At 52.5% G+C, this 21030-nt stretch overlaps 2 protein-coding genes across 16 annotated transcripts in view; one reads left to right on the top strand and one right to left on the bottom strand.

Moving 5' to 3' along the window:
- The window catches only part of BID (BH3 interacting domain death agonist), a 40571-nt gene that overhangs the window by 260 nt on the left and 19281 nt on the right, over positions 1–21030 (top strand). For 2 of the 15 annotated variants that reach the window (XM_037877630.2, XM_043540097.1), the window contains exon 1: positions 5686–5838. The gene's annotated coding sequence lies outside the window, so the exon portion shown is untranslated. Of the gene's footprint in view, positions 1–1086; positions 1247–2121; positions 2500–4289; positions 4505–5660; positions 6169–6310; positions 6499–21030 lie in introns of those variants that run through there. The other 13 variants (XM_037877577.2, XM_043540121.1, XM_043540092.1 and 10 more) reach the window with 13 other exon arrangements.
- BCL2L13 (BCL2 like 13) overlaps positions 11233–21030 on the bottom strand; it is a 119951-nt gene continuing 110153 nt past the window's right edge. Inside the window, exon 8 of the mRNA XM_043540056.1 lies at positions 11233–11262. Within this exon, the coding sequence (XP_043395991.1) occupies positions 11248–11262 (15 nt within the window). The 3' untranslated portion in view covers positions 11233–11247. The remainder of the gene's footprint in view (positions 11263–21030) is intronic.

The following is a 21030-nucleotide window of genomic DNA, read 5'->3' on the forward strand; positions in this document are numbered from 1 at the left end:
AGTTGTGAGCCCTCTTTCAAAGGAAATGCCCATTGTTCCTCAAGTTGCTGCAGTGTGTGTTTCTGCCTAGTGGAGAGCCATGGAGCCAGCAGATGTGGTGCTGACCACCTTGGAGCAGCTGGTTTTCCTTTGGAGTCATAAAATCAGAAGGAGCTGCCTTCATCTGCATTAACTTAGTGACATGGGCCATTGATATCAGATCCCAGCAAAAACCTCTGGTCTGGCTCTGCCCTCGCTCCACGCATAACACTGGTGCATGCTCTCATCTCCAGTCTCTTACAGCATTAGACGCCATGGTGTGAGCGATGTGCGTTTACTCGCTGCTTTCCATTAAATGTTCCTGCTCAGTTCTGGTGTGCAGTCCTATCCCCTCACCTCGGTCTGCAGTCCCAGCATAAGCTGTCCCTGCTCTCCTTGCTGTATTCAACCCACCCCACGCTGCAAGTGACACCAGCACCTGTTCCATTCTAGGCCTCTATACCATATGCAATACACATGCCATTCGTTATACCAATGTGTGGTCCGCTCCCAGGCTCCTTGCTGTGTGCATCTTCAGGGCTGATTAGCTACAGTATCTGCAGCTGTGGGGCAATATCTGCAACAGATTGGACGGATTCAGAGACTAGTCTGTTTGCCTTCAGTGGGGAGAGACTTCCAGTCTGAGTTATACCTGTTTTAAGAGAACAGGCTTTGGCCGCAACTGGTAGGTGATGTTCCCTTAATGAATGAGCCCATGTGATACGGGGTTGGAGCAAAGGGGCTGGGAGCACAAAGAAACTTGGTTTCTAATCCCAGTGACACCGCTGACTGAGCATATGTCTAAGCAAGTCACCAGATCTGTCATTGCCCTGTTCATCCATCAGGAAATTTACAGGCTGTTGGGAGAATCCCAGGTGGGGAAATCCTAAATGTTGAAAGTAAAGCTTCGTGCAAACTTCTGTTCTTCTTTACAGTAAGTAAATAAACCATGTTTTGGAAAATACAAGCTGCTCTGCTATGCTGATGAGGCTGGGAGGGGCTGATGTGACACACTGGCTTTCTGCTGACTAGATTATTCCTCACTGTTTGACAGCTCCTTCTCCACAGACTGTCTGTTTGGGGATGCCATCGCTTCTGTCCTCCAAGTGGCAGAGGGGAAACAGCTCTAACCTTTTTAATATAGAAAGATCAGAGGTGGCCAACCTGTGGCTCCAGAGAAGGCTTTTCAGAAGCTAATATGCAGCTCCTTGCACAGACACCAACAAAGGTGCCAACTTTCCAGTATGCCGGGGGGAGGAGGGGGGAGAAGGGTGGGGTGCTCACTGCTCAACCCCTGACTCTGCCACAGGCCCTGCCCCTACTTCACCCCTTCGCCCCAAGGCCCCCACTCCTTCCTGACCCCTTCCCTGAGCCTGCCTCGCCCTCGCTCCTCCCCCTCCCCCCAGAGCTGCCTTCATGCCACAGGAGCCATGAGGAAGGAGGGGGAGGTTCTGATCAGCAGGGCTGCTGGCAGGTGGGGCGGGGGGGGGGAGTGAGCTGATGGGGGGCTGCTGATATATTAATGTGGCTCTTTGGCAATGTACATTGGTAAATTCTCGCTCCTTCTCAGGTGCAGGTTGGCCAGCCCTGTGATAGATCCTTGTAAGCTGGTGTCAAATGCTCTGACAACAAAGGTCTGTCCTGACTGGCTCTGGTCTTTACTCCACTGTGGAGGCAGCTACAGTTGCCCTGGGAGAGATTTCCCTGGTGTCAGCCAAAGAGGCTATATTTGGCTTGTAGGGGGCCTCTCTCCGGTTGTTCAAAAGGAAGATGGATAGAGAGGAAAGATGGTCTCTGGTTAAGGCACTGGATTGGGAGTTAAGAGATCTAAGTTAAATTCCCAGCTTTGCAAGTGACCTGCTCTGTGACCTTGGGCAAATCACTTCCCAGCTCTGTGCCACAGAGTTGTTTGTAAAATGGAGATATTTGCTTCCCCTCCCCCGTCTTGTCTGTTTAGATTGTAACAGTGGTAGGGGCTCTCTCCCACTGTGTCTGTACAGCACATAGCACAATGGGGCTCTGAGCTCAGTTGGGGCCTCCAGGTGCTACTATAATACAAATAATAAGACGAGCCTGACAAGGATTCTGGTTTTTCCACTTCAGGAAACAAATACGCCGGGCCTGGAAAGGACCCCTAGGTAGAGGAAGGCTACACTCCCTGTATCTACCACAGGTTGGCTACGTGCACCTGGAGGTTGTAAGAAGAGGAAGAGACCACCATGAAAAGACAGGAGACCCAAATCAGGAGTTCAGGGTGGCAGTAGTTTTTGCTTTCACTTTCCATTTATATGAAAGAGCACTCCAGGAAGAGGAAATATTTTGCAGCGTATACATTTTGCAACATGCTGCTGTCTCATCCCCCACACGCAGCCTTATTTATTCACCCCACCCATTCTGCTGGGCCCTTTTTCAGAAGGTGAGAGTTGAAGCCAAAAGAGGAGTGGATCATTTGCAAGTGCTTTGAGTTCCGCAGTGGCTCAGGTAAAGGGATAGAGGGAGGTTTATAACAACATCACTGTGAAGGGACGGGCGTGGGGGGCAGGGGAGAGGGAAGGTCCTTTCTAGGGACTGATGTATGGGAATGTGACATGATACAGTTGGGGTATGAGGCCATGATTGGTGAAGGCTCTTTTATGGCATGGGGCCTGTGTGCCCAAGATTGATTGGGGGGCGGGATTTTCAGTGAGGGCATGGATCTATCTCTCTTACAGCTACTGTAAGTGGGAAAGCCAAATATCCTGGGTTTTCTAACCACTTTCCAGACAAAACAATTTCTCCAAACACCCTTAACTTACTAGGGGGATAACCATAGCAAACATGAAAGGGGAACTGTGTGTTAATGGAAAGCTGTCTCTGTGACTTCTATCACACACACAATTTGTTTTGTTAACAGTTCTTGCAATGAATGCTGCGTGTGGTTGATGGGTTAAGTAAGTGCATCTCTAGGTCCCATGTACAGGAGAGGGCAGGCTTATTCCTTAAAGGGTGCTGCTTCACAGGCCCAAGTGAGACACCTTTCAAGGTAGGAGACCTCAAAGGGCTCCCTATCAGCATCACAGCAGGGGACTTCATATCTGCCACAAGAGCAGGAAAACTCCACTCTCCTTAACCCCCCTTTCCAGTGAGGAACGCCTCAAAATTGGGGGAGGGGGAGTGTTCCCTACACTCTCAAACTTATGGAAAAATCCTATGGAATGTAACAGGAATGAAACTAAATACAGCTTTAGAGCAGGGATTCTCAACCTGCAGTTGCAGCCAACTTTGTCCTTCCATAGGGCTAGATGGGAGGGGGAGGTCCCCAGTATGGAAAAGTTTGAAAACCACTTTTCTGTAGAACTTAGTCTAAAACCCTATAGAATTTAATGAAGAATGATCTCCTTGCTATAGGTTTTTTGAATCATCCTATAGATTTCTATAAGGTTGTCCCAAAAAAACAATCTCCATGGATAAAATGTACTGCTGTCTCTTACATTCTCCATAAGGGTGAAGGATCATTTGGACAGGGGGAGATGGACTGTGAAGGTTGCCAACTCTGGAAATGGTGTATTTCTTAAAGCCCCAGCAGCTGGAGTCATATGATTGGGGCAGGGCTTGAGTCCTTTTGTTGACACCTGTTTGGATCTACTTGCTTAGGAGCAGCAAAGGGGAGGGGGGATGTCACTATACTCCAGCTGGGACCTTTCGGCCTGTGGAGCAGTAAAAGGCTCCTTTTCTGCCTCCTACACCCCTCCCTCCCCTGCAATGCCTTGTGGGAACGAAGGCAGAGTCAGTAGCATTGATCATAGAGGAAGGAGGGAGAAGGCACAACACAGGGGGGCCAAGGTCCTGCCCCAGCTGGGTCTGAGCAGAGATTCAGTAGCTACCGCCTCCCTGGCCATGTCTAAGACAGAAGTGCGGAGACCTTGCAGCCAAGGACCCCCCCCCCCCCCCCCCCCCAGGAAGTAAGAGACAAGGGTGCCCATGTCCCTCTCCAATAAGGAAGCGCCTGCTAGAGTCCATGTGCTGCGGGCTGGGACGGGAGGCCCTAGCAGTTCCCTGAACCTTTGTCCCAGGCAGGGTAGCAACTGGGGCTTTCTACAGGGGTGCTGGGGGCTCCATAGTAACTCCCCCTCTGCTGAGATGTGCCAAGCCTGGGCCCCTGGAACCAGGGCAGGCCACAGCCCAGAAAGCACAGGGGGAGGTATCTGCGGACCCTGAGCACACTGCTCTCTGTGCAAAGCCCTGGTGCTGCATGGTACCTCCTCCTGCAGGGGGCTTGGGGAAGTGCCAAGGCCTGCCCTCCCATTCCACAGCACTGACACTCTGGGACAGACTCCCCAGCCCAGGGCCTTCTATGTGGGCATTGGGGCCCAGGGCCACTCACGGTGTCTTGGGCGTGGCTTGGACTGTAGGTGGCAGCTGCTGGGCCTGGGGCCTAGCCCCCCTCCTTTGCTAGAAGTACTGGGGGAGCTCGAATGCCCTTCTAGCCTGGTCCAGCGCTAATCAGGTGAGAATGTTAGTTTTCACTTCCTTTTTCTTTGAGGTATCTAGTCTGTATTGTGGTAAAGAAAAGCTAGAAGCATGCAGTAAGTGCAGCCTAAAGGCTCAGAAACCAGCAAAGAAAAAAAAGCACCCCCCCTTATTATTCAAAACACTGGTGATTGGTTTAAAAATCTCTTTATTTACAAGGCGAGGGGACCTTATTACTATTGAATGAATAGGGTTGATAATACTTAATTTTCAAGCCAAAATGTAATCTTGGTCACCAAAAAACTCCCCAGCTAGGATCAGAATGGGGACCCCTCTGTCGAGCAGCACCGAGCCTGGAACTGTGTCTGATTTCACCTTTCTCCCCGCCTTGCCCCTGCACGAAACGCTGCGGGGTTAGACAGAACCGAGGCAGCCCTGGCCTGCTGAAATATTTGCTGAGCGGTTCCTCTTTTGCTTAGCTGCGGGGACCTGAGCCTAGGGGGCCGAGCCTCCTGTTAGAGCCGCATGAGACAGCAGCCAGTTGCGTCAAGTGTTGGTGATTTCCCCCGGAGATAGCAGCAGGGGCCCCACTGCAAGCGGGAGGTGGCGTCCTCTTTGCTCACCTGTGCACGGGGGAAATTCCTGTGCACGGTTGAGTCGCGTCTTGCTGGCACAGTGCAGCCACCCACCAGCCTGCAGCGTTTTGAGTCTGGCCGCCTTAGGAACGGCTCCCTTCCCCCCCCCAGCGCACAGCCATGAACCTGGCTCCTCTTCTCCACTCCCTCAGCCCTTCCCTCCTCGCGGGGCAGCTCCGCTTGCTCTTGGCCCTTCGGCAGGGATCCCTTCCCCCTCTCAGCAGCATGTTAGTGGGCCTAGGCCTTTACCCAAGGGCTGTGCCTGCCTGATGGCTCGATGCCACAGCGATGGGCTCCCTGACAATCCCTGCTAGCAGCTCTGCGCTGTCTCCCCCCCGGGCACGCGATGCAATTGTCCCTGGGTGGTAAAAAAAAATAAATAAATACCCCTCCCCCCCCGCACACACACCGGCTTGGGACTCTCCAACCCTCCCCCATATTGCTCTGGGGCTTGGCCCTAATTTCCTCCCCCGGTGTCCCCGTTGGGAGCAGTTGCCAGGTCCCTTCCCCCAGCATCTCCCCGCAGGGCCCCCCCGCGCTGCGATCCAGCCCTGGGCTGGGTCCCGCCCCCCTCCCCCAGCGCCCGGGGGCCCGCGCGGCGCCGGAGCACAAAGCGGCCGCTGTCTCTTTAAGCGGTTTGGAGGGAGAGCGGAGGAAGCTCCCCCCACTCGGCGGCTGCCGAGCTCTGCAGGCTGGGGCTGCGCGCTTGCCCGGGCCCCGCAGGCAGCGGCGCGCGGTGAGTATCCCCCGGGCGCTCCCGCTCCGGAGCCGGCCCCGGCGCTCCGCCTGCATCCCACCCCCGCCGCGGGAGCCGGCCCCGGAGCCACCGGGGCTCCCTCTGCGCGAGGGGCGGCGAAGCCCGCGGGGAATCCGGCTGGCGAGCGAGCGGCCGGCAGCGCCCCGGAGGCTGCAGTGGCCCGGGGCCCTGGAGCCGGGGTGGCGCCTGCCCGTGGCCGGGCTTCGCTCCTGAGCCCCCCGCCACGGGGCAGGGCGGCCTGTGCGCTCGGCGGGGCGGGCTTGTGGGTCTCACACTCCGGAGTGAGATGCCCAGAGGCTGTACTAGAAGGTGGGTTTCAAACCGATCTTCGCGCCCCCCCCCCCCCCCCCCCCCCCCCCCCCCCATTCCCCTCTCTCGCCCCGGTGCCACCTGCCTCCAAACCAGGGCGGGGGCGCTAGTGATGAGAAACGTGTCTTTATTCCTTTCCCAGTGTGCTGCCACCCCCAGGGCAGAGAGCGCGGCAGCGAGCGCTTGTAACTCTGCGGGAGCTAGAGCGTGGGGCTGAGCCGTGGGTTACCGCCCATCGGCTGTTTTTCCGAGAGGTGTTCGAGCTCAGCCTCAGGTCACTGGCTTGATGCAGCAGTGGCGGGGCGAGGTTCTGCGGAGGGCCCGTGTTAGGTAGGAGCTCAGACTAGGCGATCAGCATAATTGTTCCTCTGGCCTTAAAATGTACAAGCACCAGTGCCCCCAGCCTGTGAGAATCCTGCACTAGTAACAGTGCTGTGCTCCGCTTGTTGTAATGGCTAGGGCAGTGCCAGCCCCCACCCATACCCATGATGTGCCTGTGTCCCGAGTAGCTGGCACAAGGTATTTTTCAGGGGATGCATCCTGATGGCAGGGCACCGTGCTTTCAGGCTGGCACAATGGGCTGTTTCACAAACAGCAATGTTAATGTGAGTTAGTCAATTTAAAAAAAAAGAGTGGGCTCATGGCCAGGGCTGGATTAACGCAGGGGCTTTAGGAGCTGCAGCCCAGGGTCTCGGGCTAAGGCCCCCCTCCCCCGCAAAAATAAATCCATAATTGTATACAATTCAGTGTCAAATTCATAATTCTATACAATCACAATCAACTGGTCAATCCTGGAGCCTCTGCCAGTCGATCGTGATCTCTGGGTCGCTAAAAGTCCAGTGGCATAGCAGGGCTCAGGCAGGCTGCCTGCATGCTATGTCCTCACGCCGCTCTTGGAAACGGCTGGCTGCTGGCACGTCTCTGGCCAGATTGCCCCTCTCCTGTTCAGCCTTCCCGGGAGTGTCTCTGCAAGGCCCTTTCTGCTGCCCTGGTGAGAGTTATACAGTGTTTCCCATAGCCCGCTTTCTGGTGTTCTCTGTGTAGGATGACCAGATGTCCAGATTTTATAGGAACAGTCCCGATTTTTGGGTCTTTTTCTTATATAGGCTCCTTTTACCCCTCACTCCCTGTCCCGATTTTTCACATTTGCTGCCTGGTCACCCTATCTCTGGGTAGGATCCTTGTGGAGAGAAGAGGAAGAGATTAATCCTGTAGCAAAACTAGGAAACTCCTGTCTGGTTGTTGCTTGACTGCTTCTGCCAAAGCTCCCGTTTCTGGATTTCCATGGCCATGGTTGCATTCAGGTTCACATCAGAGGAATCCAGGAATGTCACCTCCAATAAAAGAGTGAAAATCAGACAGTCTGCAGGCTTGGAGCTTATGCTGGCTCTTACTGGGTTTCCCTATACCAGGAGTTAAATGATTGCATAGTGCCATCACCATATTCAATCAGCGCACTCCTCTTTCCCCTCAGGGCCTGGCTTGCCCTGGTCGATTGTTGTAAATTCAGCTGTTCCTTTACTCACCAGGAGCAGCACGCAAACCCCTGTGCTGCAATGATAATGTTAAATAATACATTTTGGTGTGTCTGGATGGGGTTTGGAGAGGAGAGATGCTTGGTGTGGTGGAGGGTGACAGCAGGGCAGTGGGAGCAAGAGGGAGTTGAGTGAGCAAGCAGTCTTCCAGAGAAGGGCTTTTTAGAGTGTGCAAGGAGTATATGTAACTGTTCTTACATGAGCTGACAGTGGGTTTTGAACCTGGGATGGTCAAAGTACAAGAACCTACAGCTTGATCTTTAGGATGAGGTGCTCTACATAGTGGTTGTAGCAGATTCTTCTGTAACCTCTGTAGAGCGGATCAAAATGTTTTTTAACAGAAAATGACTTCTTTTGACAAGTTTTTGCAAATGTTTTGGTTTCCTGCAGTCGATATTTCAAAAATTTCATCTGCCAGTTTTTCATCCAAAAAAAGGGGGGGGGGTGCGCCTTTCAATGGAAATGACAAAAAGTGTTTTTGTTTTTTGTTGAGTTATTTTTTATGGGAAAAGAAATAATATACTGTCCAGCTCTCTACTGCTTAGGCGAAGGAGCTGCTGGTGGGGCAGGGAGCACAAAGATCTACACTGGGCCAGCCTGGGTTACACAAATAGAGGGGGAATGGATTTTATAAAAAGATGCATCCATAATAACCAAGTACCTACGTGACCTTTTCTAACCCATTGTCTGCACAGCCTCCTATTTCCCCCACCTGTTGCCTGTAACTGTCGCTTGCTCCATCGTGTCTACTGTTATTATTAATAATATTTATTATGCCTAGGGACCAACCCAGAATGGGGCTCCGTTGTGCTAGGTGCTGTGCAGACACAGTTTGCATCATCAGATTGCAAACTCTTTAGGGCAGGTTTTATGCTGTCATGTGGCGTGCACGGTTTCCCACACACTGGGCTCCACTCTGAGATTAAAAGCACGCACATATTTACTACTTACGTGTGGCTTGTACTGAAAAGTGACTATATAAAAATGGCACCTTCTCACTCCACTGATCCTGTCTGTGGATATAAATCTGTTGTATTTAGAAATCAAAAATGATTTTTTTTTCCTGCTTTTTACTTGAGTTAGCCCAGCTGGAACCAGCACCACTGAGAGGGTGAATTGGTTTCTATTCCTCCTTGTGCATCATCAGGACAATTGTTCCAAACAGTTTGGCAAGCCCACTGAAGGCAACTGGGGCTGCACAGGTGTCATCAAGCCTTCAGCTAGAGTCCTGTTCTAGACTCAGCTACCTGGTCTCTCCAGTTCCTCTCCCTGATCCAACTCCCTGGTAGACTACAATGGGTCCTGTATCCAGCCCTGTGTGAACAGGAGGAAGAGGCTACAGGTATCAGTAACACACCAAAATGTTTCCACTCTCACTAAAACAGGCCACTCTCATGGTTTTAAATCATTTTTTTCCTGTAGGACCCCCTGCTTCCCTTCACCCCAGAATCTACAATCAAAGCCTTTACCCAGCATCAGTTGAGATGCTAATGGGTGTCTGATTCTGTGGATGCATAAGTGGCTGCAAGCGTCACCTTGTGCCGTATTTCCGACCCCTGGAACAAACAGAACTGTAGATGGTTTCTGACACTGCCCACGCTACAGTTCTTCTTCGAGTGCTTGCTCATGTGTATTCCACAGTAGGTGTGCGTGCTCCCAATGTGCACCGGTGCCGGAAGTTTTTCCCTTAGCAGTACCCATAGGGGGAGCGCTGCTGCGACCCCTGGAGTGGCGCCTCTATAGCGTGCTATAAGGGGAACCGCGCACTCCCCCCACCCTCAGTTCCTTCTTGCCGCCACTGAGGGTGCGTCGGAACTCCTTGCTCCAGCTTCGCTTCGCTGCAGCTCATCCCAGAACTCATCAGTCGTTGTTAGTGGTACCTGTGTGTGTTAGTTCAACAAGCTTCAGTTCAGTTAGTTAGAGTTCGGGCCGGGGCATGCCCCGTGCCCCAGGGTTTAAATCGTGTGACTCTTGCAGGCGTTCGATGCCCAGAAGTGACCTGTCCACCGACTGTCTCCGCTGCTTGGGTCAATCCCACATTAGCGACCGCTGTAAGATCTGCAGGTCCTTCAAATCTAGAACCAACAAGGAAAGAGTCATTAGACTTCGGGCCCTTCTCATGGAGTCAGCACTGGCCCCAACCCCGGTGCGCCGAGCGGATTCGGCACCGGGCACCTCGTCTTCGGTACGCAGTGATCCCCCGGCACCTTCCGGTGGCCGGCACTGCTCACCATCTCAGAAACAGAGAAAGGCCCTGTCTTCTCAGTGGTGTCAAGAGAAAGCAAGGGGAGAGGCTAGACCCAAATTGGGCAGCCCCAGTTCCCCCTGGGCTCCAGAGCTCCGACTCATGTCAAGCGGAGCAGCCCGGTTGCGTCGACTCAGGTCTCTCTGGATGGCCGGAGGCCCTGCAGGCGGCCCAAGACCTTATGACTCTGCAGATACCTGGGGCACCACCGGCACCCAGGCCCCACTCTAGAGGCAAGCCGCCACTGGGCTCTAGGCAGTTGACCCCGACCCGATGCAGATCCCGGTTCGGGGACTGCTCTCGGGCCCGCTCGCCGCTCAGCGTCCTGTCAGGGCACAGTCTCCGGCCTCCGCTTTCATCACCCACTAGGTTGTCTGGTTGGGTGCCGTTGGATCGGAGTTCCAGGTACCACTCCACACTGAGCAGAGAGTATCAACAGGACAGGGTCAGGCACAGGCGTCGTACGTGCTCCCCTTCTCGTCGGAGCTACTGTAGCTGCTCCCGACGCAGGCTCCGTCGTCGTTCACACTCCAGCTCTCTCTCCTCGAGGCACCGTGCCCACGACTCCCGGTGGGGATCACCAGCTCCGCGTCGTCACGGATCTAGGCGTCGCAGTGTCTCGAAGTAGTGGCTCGAGGCAGCACCGTTTCTTGATGTTGGAGTCCCGATCCCTTGGCAGACGTCGTTCCCTGCACCATCAATCGTACCGCTCCCATGGTACTGATAGATCGTTGGTAACCTCGACCCACCCGCGGCCCCCTATGTCCCAGCCCAGCCAACCCGACCAGCTGGTGCTGCTGGTTCCGCAGTACGGTCAGTGGCAAGGGCCCCCATGGCAGGGAAAGTGGTGCCAGCAGACCCCCTACCCCCCAGGCATGCCCACCCAGGGGCTCGTTCGGGAGCAGGGATGTCGGAGGCTCCCTCCACGTCACTATCCAGGCCTCCAAGGGATAAGGACTCTAGAAGGCTGGACTCGTTTGGTAGGAAGCTTTATTTGTCGTCCAGTTTCCAGCTCCGGGTGGCCAACCACCAAGCCCTCCTCAGCCGTTATGAGTTTAACTTGTGGGGGTCACTGCCCAAATTCAGACCCTCCCTTCCGAGACGTGAAAGGAAAGAATTTAAGGCGCTCGAGGAGGAGGGTGCTGCTGCCGCAAAGGCTGCTCTGCAGGCAGCGTCGGATGCAGGTGACACAGCTGCTCGGTCCATGGCGGTGGTCGGCGGTGTCCATGCACAGAGCGTCGTGGCTACTGCTGTCCGGGCTCTCCACGGAGGTGCAGTCTGTGATGCAGGATCTTCCCTTCAGTACACAGGGACCTGTTCGCGGAACAAACAGACGTGAAACTTCATGGCATGAAGGACTCATGTACTACCCTGCAAACCCTCAGGCTTTACATCCCGCCTGCCAAGGACAAGCCTAAGCTGCAGGCTCCCGCCCCGGCTCCCCAGCCAAGATATGAGCCCACCTATAAGAGGTCCAAGACCCAAAAGAGGCAACCTCAGAGGCAGTCTCGCTCTGCCCCGCAGCCTGGGCCCTCGAGGGGCAAGCAGCAGGGCAAGAGGCGTTTTTGACTGGTTGCAGGAGGGTACCTCCCAAGAGGACCCTACTACCAATAAAGTTTGCCTTCAGCAACCGCTTGTGTGCCTTCCTTGTGGAATGGTCCCGAATAACATCGGACCGTTGGGTCCTCAACACCATTTTCCAGGGCTACATGCTATAGTTTGTCTCACCCCTGCCCTCCCACCCCTCTCCCTGGGATGGCGGAGGGACCCGTCACATGTATCCCTGCTAGAGCAGGAAGTGGGTCGGCTCCTCATCTTGGGAGCTGTGGAGAAAGCTCCAAGGGAGTTCTGGGGGAAAGGGTTTTACTCCCATTACTTCCTTATCCCGAAGGCGAAAGGGGGGCTCAGGCCTATCCTGGATTTGCGACACCTCAATTGGTTCATGGCCAAATGCCGGTTCCGCATGGTCTCTCTGGCATGTATCATACCCTCTCTGGACCCTGGTGACTGGTATGCAGCCCTGGACCTTCAGGATGCATACTTCCATATCCATATATTCGAGGGGCACAGACACTTCCTTCGTTGCTTGGTGGGACAGGACCACTACCAGTTTACGGTCCTCCCATTTGGTCTGTCCACCGCACCAAGGGTATTCACAAAGTGTATGGCAGTCGTGGCGGCCTACCTCAGACGCTGAGGGGTTCAGATATTTCCCTACCTCAACGACTGGCTGCTCAAGGGCAGCTCGCGGTCTTGGGTACGGGACCATGCGGAGCTGCTTTTGGCTACGTGTGCCAACCTAGGCCTCCTAGTAAACGAGGCCAAGTCGACATTGGTTCCAATGCAGCGCATAGAATTCATAGGCGCTCTCCTGGATGCCACCAAGGCCACAGCCTCCCTTCCCCTGGGCAGGTTCCAGACCCTGAAGGGGCACATAGCCTCGGTCATGGAGTTCCCCATGACCACGGCCAGAGCATGCCTGCAGCTCCTGGGCCACATGGTGGCATGCACGTACATTGTCCGCCACGCCAGACTTTGGATGAGGCCCCTCCAACTCTGGCTGGCCTCAGAGTTCTCCCAGGCCTGGGACAGGCTGGACAAAGTCCTCACAGTACCGGCGCCGGTGATCGCTTTGCTAAAATGGTGGTCCTGCCCGTCAATATGCTCCAGGGGATTCCCTTCTGGGACCTGAGCCCCTCGCTAGACCTAGGGAACTCACAGACCCAAGGGATGTGGTCGGCCTCGGAGTTGTCCCTTCACATAAATGTCAGGGAACTCAGGGCAATACGCTTAGCCTGTGTGGCGTTCAGCTCACAATTGCGCGGCAATGTGGTCAGAGTACTCATGGACAACACCGCTGCGATGTTTTATATCAACAGGCGGGGCGAGGTCCTCAGCCCTCTGCCAGGAAGCCCTCAGGCTCTGGGAGTTTTGTATGGCCCACGACATCTCCCTGAAGGCTTTCCACCTGCCAGGCATCAACAACACACAGGCCGATTGCTTGAGCAGGGTTTTCTCCTCCCAGCACGAGTGGTCACTCCACTCTGAGGTCGCTTACCAGCTCTTCCAAGCATGGGGCACTCCCCAAGTAGACCTGTTTGTGACCCGACACAACCAGCGTTGCCACCAGTTCTGTTCCAGAGGGGGTTGGGGAGGAACACGATCTCAGATGCCTTCCTCCTGCCATGGTCGGGTCAATTCCTTTACGCCTCTCCCCCTTTCCCCCTCATCGGCAAGGTCTTGGACAAAGTGAAAATGGACAAGGCATGCATCGTCCTGATCGCACCAGCTTGGTCCCGGCAGCATTGGTACGGGACCCTCCTGAGCTTGCTGGTGGCCCCTCCGTGGCCGTTGCCACTCCGCCCGGACCTACTCTCCCAGGACCAGGGCTGCCTCCTCCACCCCAATCTGGACACCCTCCATTTGACAGTGTGGCTGCTCAATGGCTAGATGCAGAGGAGAGAAGGTGTTCGGAAGGGGTCAGGAGTGTTCTCCTAGAAAGTAGGAAGCCATCCACGAGCCTACCTGGCGAAGTGGTCCAGGTTCTCCAGGTGGGCGGGCAGGCGGGGTACTTCCCCAGGGTCTGCCCCGCTCCAACTTATCCTTGAGTACCTCCTTCACCTTAGAACTCAGGGTCTGGCACCTTCCTCCGTCAGGGTGCACCTGGCAGCTATATCAGCGTTCTATCCGCCGGTCCAGGGCTGCTCGGTTTTCTCCCATGCCATGACCGGGCGTTTCCTGAACAGGCTAGACCGGTGCTTTCTGTTTGCTAGAACCCCCATTCCTCAGTGGGATCTAAACTTGGTGTTATTCTGCCTCACGGGGCCCCCGTTCGAGCCCCTGGCCACATGCTCCTGCTCTCACCTTTCATGGAAGGTAGCCTTCCTCATGGCTATCACATCAGTCCAGTGGGTTTCGGAGCTCAGGGCCCTGACCTGCGACCCCTCCCCCCCCCCCCCCCCCCCCCCCCCCCCCCCCCCCCCCCCCCCCCCCCCCCCCCCCCACATAGTCTTTCACAAGGACAAGGTTCAGCTCCGCCCACACCCTGCATTCCTCCCTAAGGTGGTCTCCGCCTTCCACGTGAGCCAGGACATCTTCCTGCCTGTCCTCTGCACCAAACCTCATGCCTCTAACGAGGAACGCTGCCTCCATATGCTCGATGTGCACAGGGCACTGCCTTTTTATCTGGATCGGACTAAGCCGTTCCGCAGGTCTTCGCAACTATTTGTTGCTTCAGCCGAGCGCATGAAGGGTCAACAGATCTCCACCCAGAGGCTTTCCTGATGGATTATATCTTGCATCCACATATGCTACGACCTAGCAGGGGTTCCCTCACCACCTATCGTGAGGGTGCACTCAACGAGGGCTCAGGCCTTATCTGCTGCCTTTGTGGCCCATGTCTCTATCCAGGACATCTGTCGAGCCGCTACCTGGTCCTCAGTTCACACGTTCAACTCGCACTATGCGATTGTCTCCCACGCCAGGGAAGACGCTGGTTTCGGTGGAGCTGTGCTTCAGCCAGGGAATCTGTGAACTCCTACCCACTTCCATCTGACATAGCTTGCAATCACCTACTGTGGAATACACGAGCAAGCACTCGAAGAAGAAAGGACAGTTACCTGTTCTGTAAATGGCGTTCTTCGAGACATGTTGCTCATGTCTATTCCACATCCCTCCCTCCTTCCCCTCTGTCGGAGTTGGTCCGGCAAGAAGGAACCGAGGGTGGGGGGAGCGCAGGGCTCCCCTTATAGCGCACTACAGAGGTACCACTCCAGAGGTCACAGCAGCGCTCCCCCTCCAGGTACTGCTAAGGGAAAAACTTCTGGCACCGGTGAACGTGGCGAGCACGCGCAGCTACTGTGGAATAGACATGAGCAACGTATCTCAAAGAACGCCAGTTATGGAACAAGTAACTGTCCTTTACCTAGGGCACTCACCCTCACTGTACCTGGACTGCCCGTGTAGCAAAACCCAATGGGCTGCCCAGTCTAGTGTCACGTCTGCTTGGTCTCTAATTTTTAAGGGGGGAAATCTTCCCCTGAGATCTTGGAGTGAAGGTTTTGGGGAGATGCATTGTACTACTCTGACAACAAATTCCTTTGGGCTCTGTAGTCGCTAATCTAGTGCTTCCCAGCTGAGCTGAAGCAAGTCCACGTAGGACAGCTGATCACAGAGCTTTGGGGTTTCACATCCATTTTCTGGGCCCTACAGTGCTCAGAAGCTGTTTGCATTTCCTGACACTGACAAGTCGAATCTGAAAGTGAAATGCCATCTGGGTCTTTTGTGTACAGTCATGTTTTCTCCCTAGTGAACCTGGACTTTGGATTACCACATCATTCTCTGCCTCTTAGTTGGAGGAGTGGGGGAGCTGCTTCCCCTGAGTCTGTAGCAATGTCAGCTGGAATATAGGCAGGGGGAAGTAGTGTGTGTTATGTTACGGAACTGTATGAAGATCTGCCTGTAGCCATAGCCATAATAGATGCAGATTCTAAGAAGCTGCTCCTCAAAAACCCAACCAAGTAATCGCCTGCAACAGACAGCAAACCTCCTGGGTCAGGTTCTTTGGAAACCAGAGATTCCCTCTGTTTGTAAATTCTTGACTAAAGGAGTTTGAAAGTGATATGTCTTCTCAGGGGGTGCAGGGGAGAAAGATAAGTCAAGAGAGACAGCTAAATAGTCGAGACTGTCAAAAGTCACTAGTGATTTTGGATGGCTCAATTTTTGGGTGCCCAACTTGAAGCACTTTAAAGAGGCCTGATTTCCAGGAAGTGCTGAGCACCCATCCTCTGAAAATCAGGGCCCTTTATGGAGTGGCAAGTCATGCTCCCAAAATTATTAATCACTCTTGATAATTTTGGCCTTTGAATTTATTGGTATCCATTTGTTAAACTTTTTTTTTTGGGGGGGGGGGGGGCGGGGATTGTTGCAAAACAGGACTGGAGACAGGACAGCGAGGCACTGGTTTATTCTACCGCACAGTACATTCAGGTTAAACATAGGGCCACTCTTTCTTTTTCCCTGTATGGAACATCTTGTTGACTTGTCCATACTAATAGATTATTTCCTACCTGAGGGAAGTGGGTGTGTTAGCTCTTAGGAGGTTTATAATTATACTGTGTTTGTATTTGGGAAAAGTCCAATGGAAACATTTAAAATGAAAGCTCATGTTTCAGAGAAGCTGCCAAATGTGGCAATGACTGGTCTGGAAACATGAACACAGCATCCGGTGTGACTTCTGTGAAGTCTAGTCTCTGTGTTCATGCCTCAAACCCCTCTGCTTGTTCAGTCTGTGGTGAATGATTCTGACCCTAGAAAGGCGGACAGGTCCAGCTTGAATAATTCTGCTGACCAACTGGCTGGAGTTTGGTTCTCTTGATAGGGAATTACTACATACTCTAAACTGTGGAGAAGCTGACCAGGCCTCTGTGAGCTTAATTGCAGTAGGCTGCTCTGCTCATATCCCCCTAAAAAATTCTCTCTCTCTCCTAACATAGGAGCTTTGGATGATCCAGATTGTTTCAGCATTCAGATGTTCATATTATGAGCGAAGCATACCAGGCTTTTCCTATAGCTGTTCCTTTCGAAAGCATTCCAGATATCTCTAGTATTTCTGTATGGATCTGGGCCAGATATTCTTTCCCAGATATACTATGATCTGATGGTAACCTAAGCCAGAGGGCATGGCTGCTAGGAATGGCGGAATGTTGGCCTAGCTCTTCTGGCAAAATCTCCCTTCTGGTTCTGATAAGTGCCCTGGGGGCTGTAAGTCACCAGAGTTAGGCAAGGAGGACCTTAGCTTCACACTTTCTCCGGGTCTGGTGGTCTCCTGCTCAGTGACTGTGGACAAGTGATGATATAGAATAGAATCCCTCACACCTTTCCAGCCCAGAACTTCCAAGAGACCCTTGGTGACAACATATAACTGTTCTGGGTAAATGTGCAAGAGAACCCATAGCTGTCAAGACTAAAATAGTGTGTGTGCCTGGAGTTAAAGCAGGCTTGAGAGAGAGAGGATTTGCCAAAACTTTTTTTTTTTTTTTTTTTTCAAATGTGGGATGGTATCCCAAATGGCCCAGTGACTAAAGCATATCACTGGGGTTTAGGAGACCTGGGTTCTGTTCCCAGCTAAGTCACCTGCTATGACCTCAAGTCGCTTGCTGTTCTTTTTGGTGCCTCAGTTTACCCATCTATAAAATGAGGATAATGATGCCTAGCCATCTTTTGAATCTCTGAGGTGTGTGTATGAAAATTGCAGTATTTAGCGGCCTGAATTTCAAAGGTTGTGGGTAACTGTAGTTACCTTTTGAAGTGAATGGGAGCTGGGGTGCTCAATATCACTATATTTCAAGCCAATAACTGTAATATTATCCAGACTGCAGTAGTCCATTGAAACAATGTGGAACTCATTGTCTAGGGATGTGAAGGCCGAAACTATAACAGGGTTCAAAAAAGAACGAGATAAGTTCATGGAGGATAGGTCCATCAATTGTTGTTAGCCAAGATGATCAGGGATGCAACCCCCTGCTCTGTGTGACTCTACCTTCTGGTTGCCAGAAGCGGTGAGTGGGCGATGGGATGGATCACTCAGCGATTGCCTGTTCTGTTCATTTCTTCGGAAGCCCCTGGCATTGGCCACTGTCAGAAGACAGGATACTGGGTAGATGGACCTTTGGTCTGACCCAGTATGGCTGCTTTTATGTTCTTAATGTTGCAAAGCAACACAGGTGCAAATGCACAGAATAATTGCCTCTGCCCACACTCCACCTATCTTTTACGTCCTGGCTTCTAGGCTGCGGGTGGCCTGTCTCTGTTCCTTCCTCTTTCCCTCCCTTTCCTTAAGCTGGGATCAAATCCTTTTCTTTGGAATCATTAGCCCTAGACGGGTGCTTGACAAAGTGTGATGGCCTTGTAGGCACTATTATTAGTTTGCCTATGTGTTCTTTTATCAGTGGCAGGCTCAGAAAGGGGGGACCACATAAACACCAGTGTCACTCCATTTATTAAAATAACTGCCTCAATATTGTTGTGCTTCATTAAACCACTAGCTGCATCTGTGAGACTTTAATAAAAGTTATATGCACCTCTACTGTGATCTAGGGCCCTGAATAGGACTATTCTTTAATTCCACTCCCGCTATTATGGCAGCAGGTCGTATGGGACCTGTGGGATCCCAGACCCACTGCAGGGCTCTAAAGAGTCCCACACAGGGCTCTACCTTGATCCTTTCTCCCTGAAAAGTCTGAGTTGCCCCGGCTGCAAAGGCTGCTGCTCTTTCCACATTCAAAAGGAGCCCTGTGAAGTGAATGTAAGCAAAATATCAGACTTGAGCCAAGATTTGAAAAAAGAGGTACCTAAAATTAGGCACATACATCCACGTTTAGGCATCTAGAGGAGGAATTTTCAAAAATGCCAAAGTGACTTAGGAGCTTGTGGTCTTTACATAAATTTGAATTTTCTTGTGGGGGTGGGGAATAAGTCTGATATTTTGCTCCTGATTATTTTGGGCCATTGTAGCACCTCTTGAACATGGGACAGGGACTGCTTCTGACAGCCAAAGCAGCATGGCACTCCAGTGCCTTGGTGACGTGAGTCCTCTTGGGATGGATGGCGTTGAGTTTGCTGATGTTGGCATGCATGTGTGTATATATCAGGAGTAGTCCCTGATGTTAGTTAGAAGTCCCTGGAATAAAGAACCTGTTAGCTCTACAGTGCTGTTGCTCACTCCGAATTCGGGCATATAACACTTTTGGCAATGAAGATGGCTATGCTCCCACTTACTTTTCTCCTCTCCTCTGCAATCTGTCTTGCCCTGATGGCTGAGCCTATGGTAGTGGTTATGTAAACCACTTTTCATATGTTTGAAGATTTGTTTCTGGGTCCCGTGAGTAGGGCTCCAGAGAGATGGAGTCTGTTCTTGGCTTTGCCGCTGACCTTCTAGGTGACTTTGGGCGAGTCACTTCCCGTGTTTCCCCCATATATTAAATGGGGGTGATGCTTCCCTTTCTCCCTAAAGCACTTTGAGTGCTAGATAAGAGCTAAGTTTCATTCTTGTTAAAGATGGCGACATCCCTGTTGCCAGGCAGCGAGCTCAGCTGTGACCCTGACTGGCAATGGAAGACCAACGTACACTTCATGCACTTACCCTGAGTCATCAGGAAGGGGATGTCTACACTACGAAATTAGGTCGAATTTATAGAAGTCAGTTTTTTAGAAATCGTTTTTATATAGTCGATTGTGTGTGTCCCCACACAAAATGCTTTAAGTGCATTAACTCAGTGGAGTGCTTCCACAGTACCGAGGCTAGCGTCGACTTCCGGAGTGTTGCACTGTGGGTAGCTATCCCACAGTTCCTGCAGTCTCTGCCACCCATTGGAATTCTGGGTTGAGATCCCAATGCAGAAAACATTGTCGCGGGTGGTTCTGGGTACATGTTGTCAGGCCCTCCCTCCCTCCATGAAAGCAACGGCAGACAATCGTTTGCCTTTTTTCCTGAGTTACCTGTGCAGATGCCATACCATGGCAAGCATGGAGCCTGCTCAGATCACTTTGGCAGTTAGGAGCACATTAAACACCATGAGCATTATCCAGCAGTATATGCAGCACCAGAACCTGGCAAAGTGAAACTGGGAGAATAGGCGACGTCACCGCAGTGATGAGAGTGATGAGGACATGGACACAGACTTCTCTCAAAGCACGGGCCCTGGCAATGTGGGCATCATGGTACTAATGGGACAGGTTCATGCGGGGAACGCCGATTCTGGGCCCGGGAAACAAGCACAGACTGGTGAGACCACATAGTATTGCAGGTCTGGGACGATTCCCAGTGGCTGCGAAACTTTTGCATGCGTAAGGGCACTTTCATGGAACTTTGTGACTTGCTTTCCCCTTCCCTGAAGTGCATGAATACCAAAATGAGAGCAGCCCTCACACTTGAGAAGCGAGTGGCGATAGCCCTGTGGAAGCTTGCAATGCAAGACCGCTACCGGTCAGTCAGGAATCAGTTTGGAGTGGGCAAATCTACTGTGGGGGCTGCTGTGATACAAGTAGACAACGCAATCAAAGATCTGCTGATATCAAGGGTAGTGACCCTGGGAAATGTGCAGGTCATAGTGGATGGCTTTGCTGCAATGGGATTCCCTAACAGTGGTGGGGCCATACACGGAACCCATATCCCTATCTTGGCACCGGAGCACCAAGCCGGCGAGTGCATAAACCACGAGGAGTACTTTTCAATAGTGCTGCAAGCACTGGTGGATCACAAGGGACGTTTCACCAACATCAACGTGGGATGGCAGGGAAAGGTACATGACGCTCGCATCTTCAGGAACTCTGGTCTGTTTCAAAAGCTGCAGAAAGAGACTTTATTCCCAGACCAGAAAATAACCATTGGGGATGTTGAAATGCCTGTAGTTATCCTTGGGTACCAAGCCTACCCCTTAATGCCATGGCTCATGAAGCCATACACAGGCAGCCTGGACAGCAGTCAGGAGCTGTTCAACTACAGGCCGAGCAAGTGCAGAACGGTGGCAGAATGTGCATTTGGACATTTAAAAGTACGCTGGCGCAGTTTACTGACTCGATTAGACTTCAGCGAAACCAATATTCCCACTGTTACTACTGCTTGCTGTGTGCTCCACAATATCTGTGAGAGTAAGGGGGAGACGTTTATGGCGCGGTGGGAGGTTGAGGCCACTGGTTACGCGCCGCGAGACACCAGGGTGGTTAGAAGAGCACAGAAGGGTGCGGTGCGCATCAGAGAAGCTTTGAAAACCAGTTTCATGACTGGCCAGGCTACCGTGTGAAAGTTCTGTGTGTTTCTCCTTGATGAAACCCCCCACTCCTTGGTTCACTCTACTTCCCTGTAAGCTAACCACCCTCCTCTCCGCCCTTCGATCACCGCTTGCAGAGGCAATAAAGTCATTGTTGCTTCACATTCATGCATTCTTTATTAATTCATCACACAAATAGGGGGATAACTGCCAAGGTAGCCCGGGAGAGGTGGTGGAGGAGGGAAGGACAAGGCCACACAGCACTTTAAAAGTTTAAAACTTTAAAACTTTATTGAATGCCAGCCTTCTGTTG

The sequence above is a fragment of the Chelonia mydas genome, chromosome 1 (assembly GCF_015237465.2).
Source record: "Chelonia mydas isolate rCheMyd1 chromosome 1, rCheMyd1.pri.v2, whole genome shotgun sequence".
Classification (NCBI taxonomy): Eukaryota; Metazoa; Chordata; order Testudines; family Cheloniidae; genus Chelonia; species Chelonia mydas.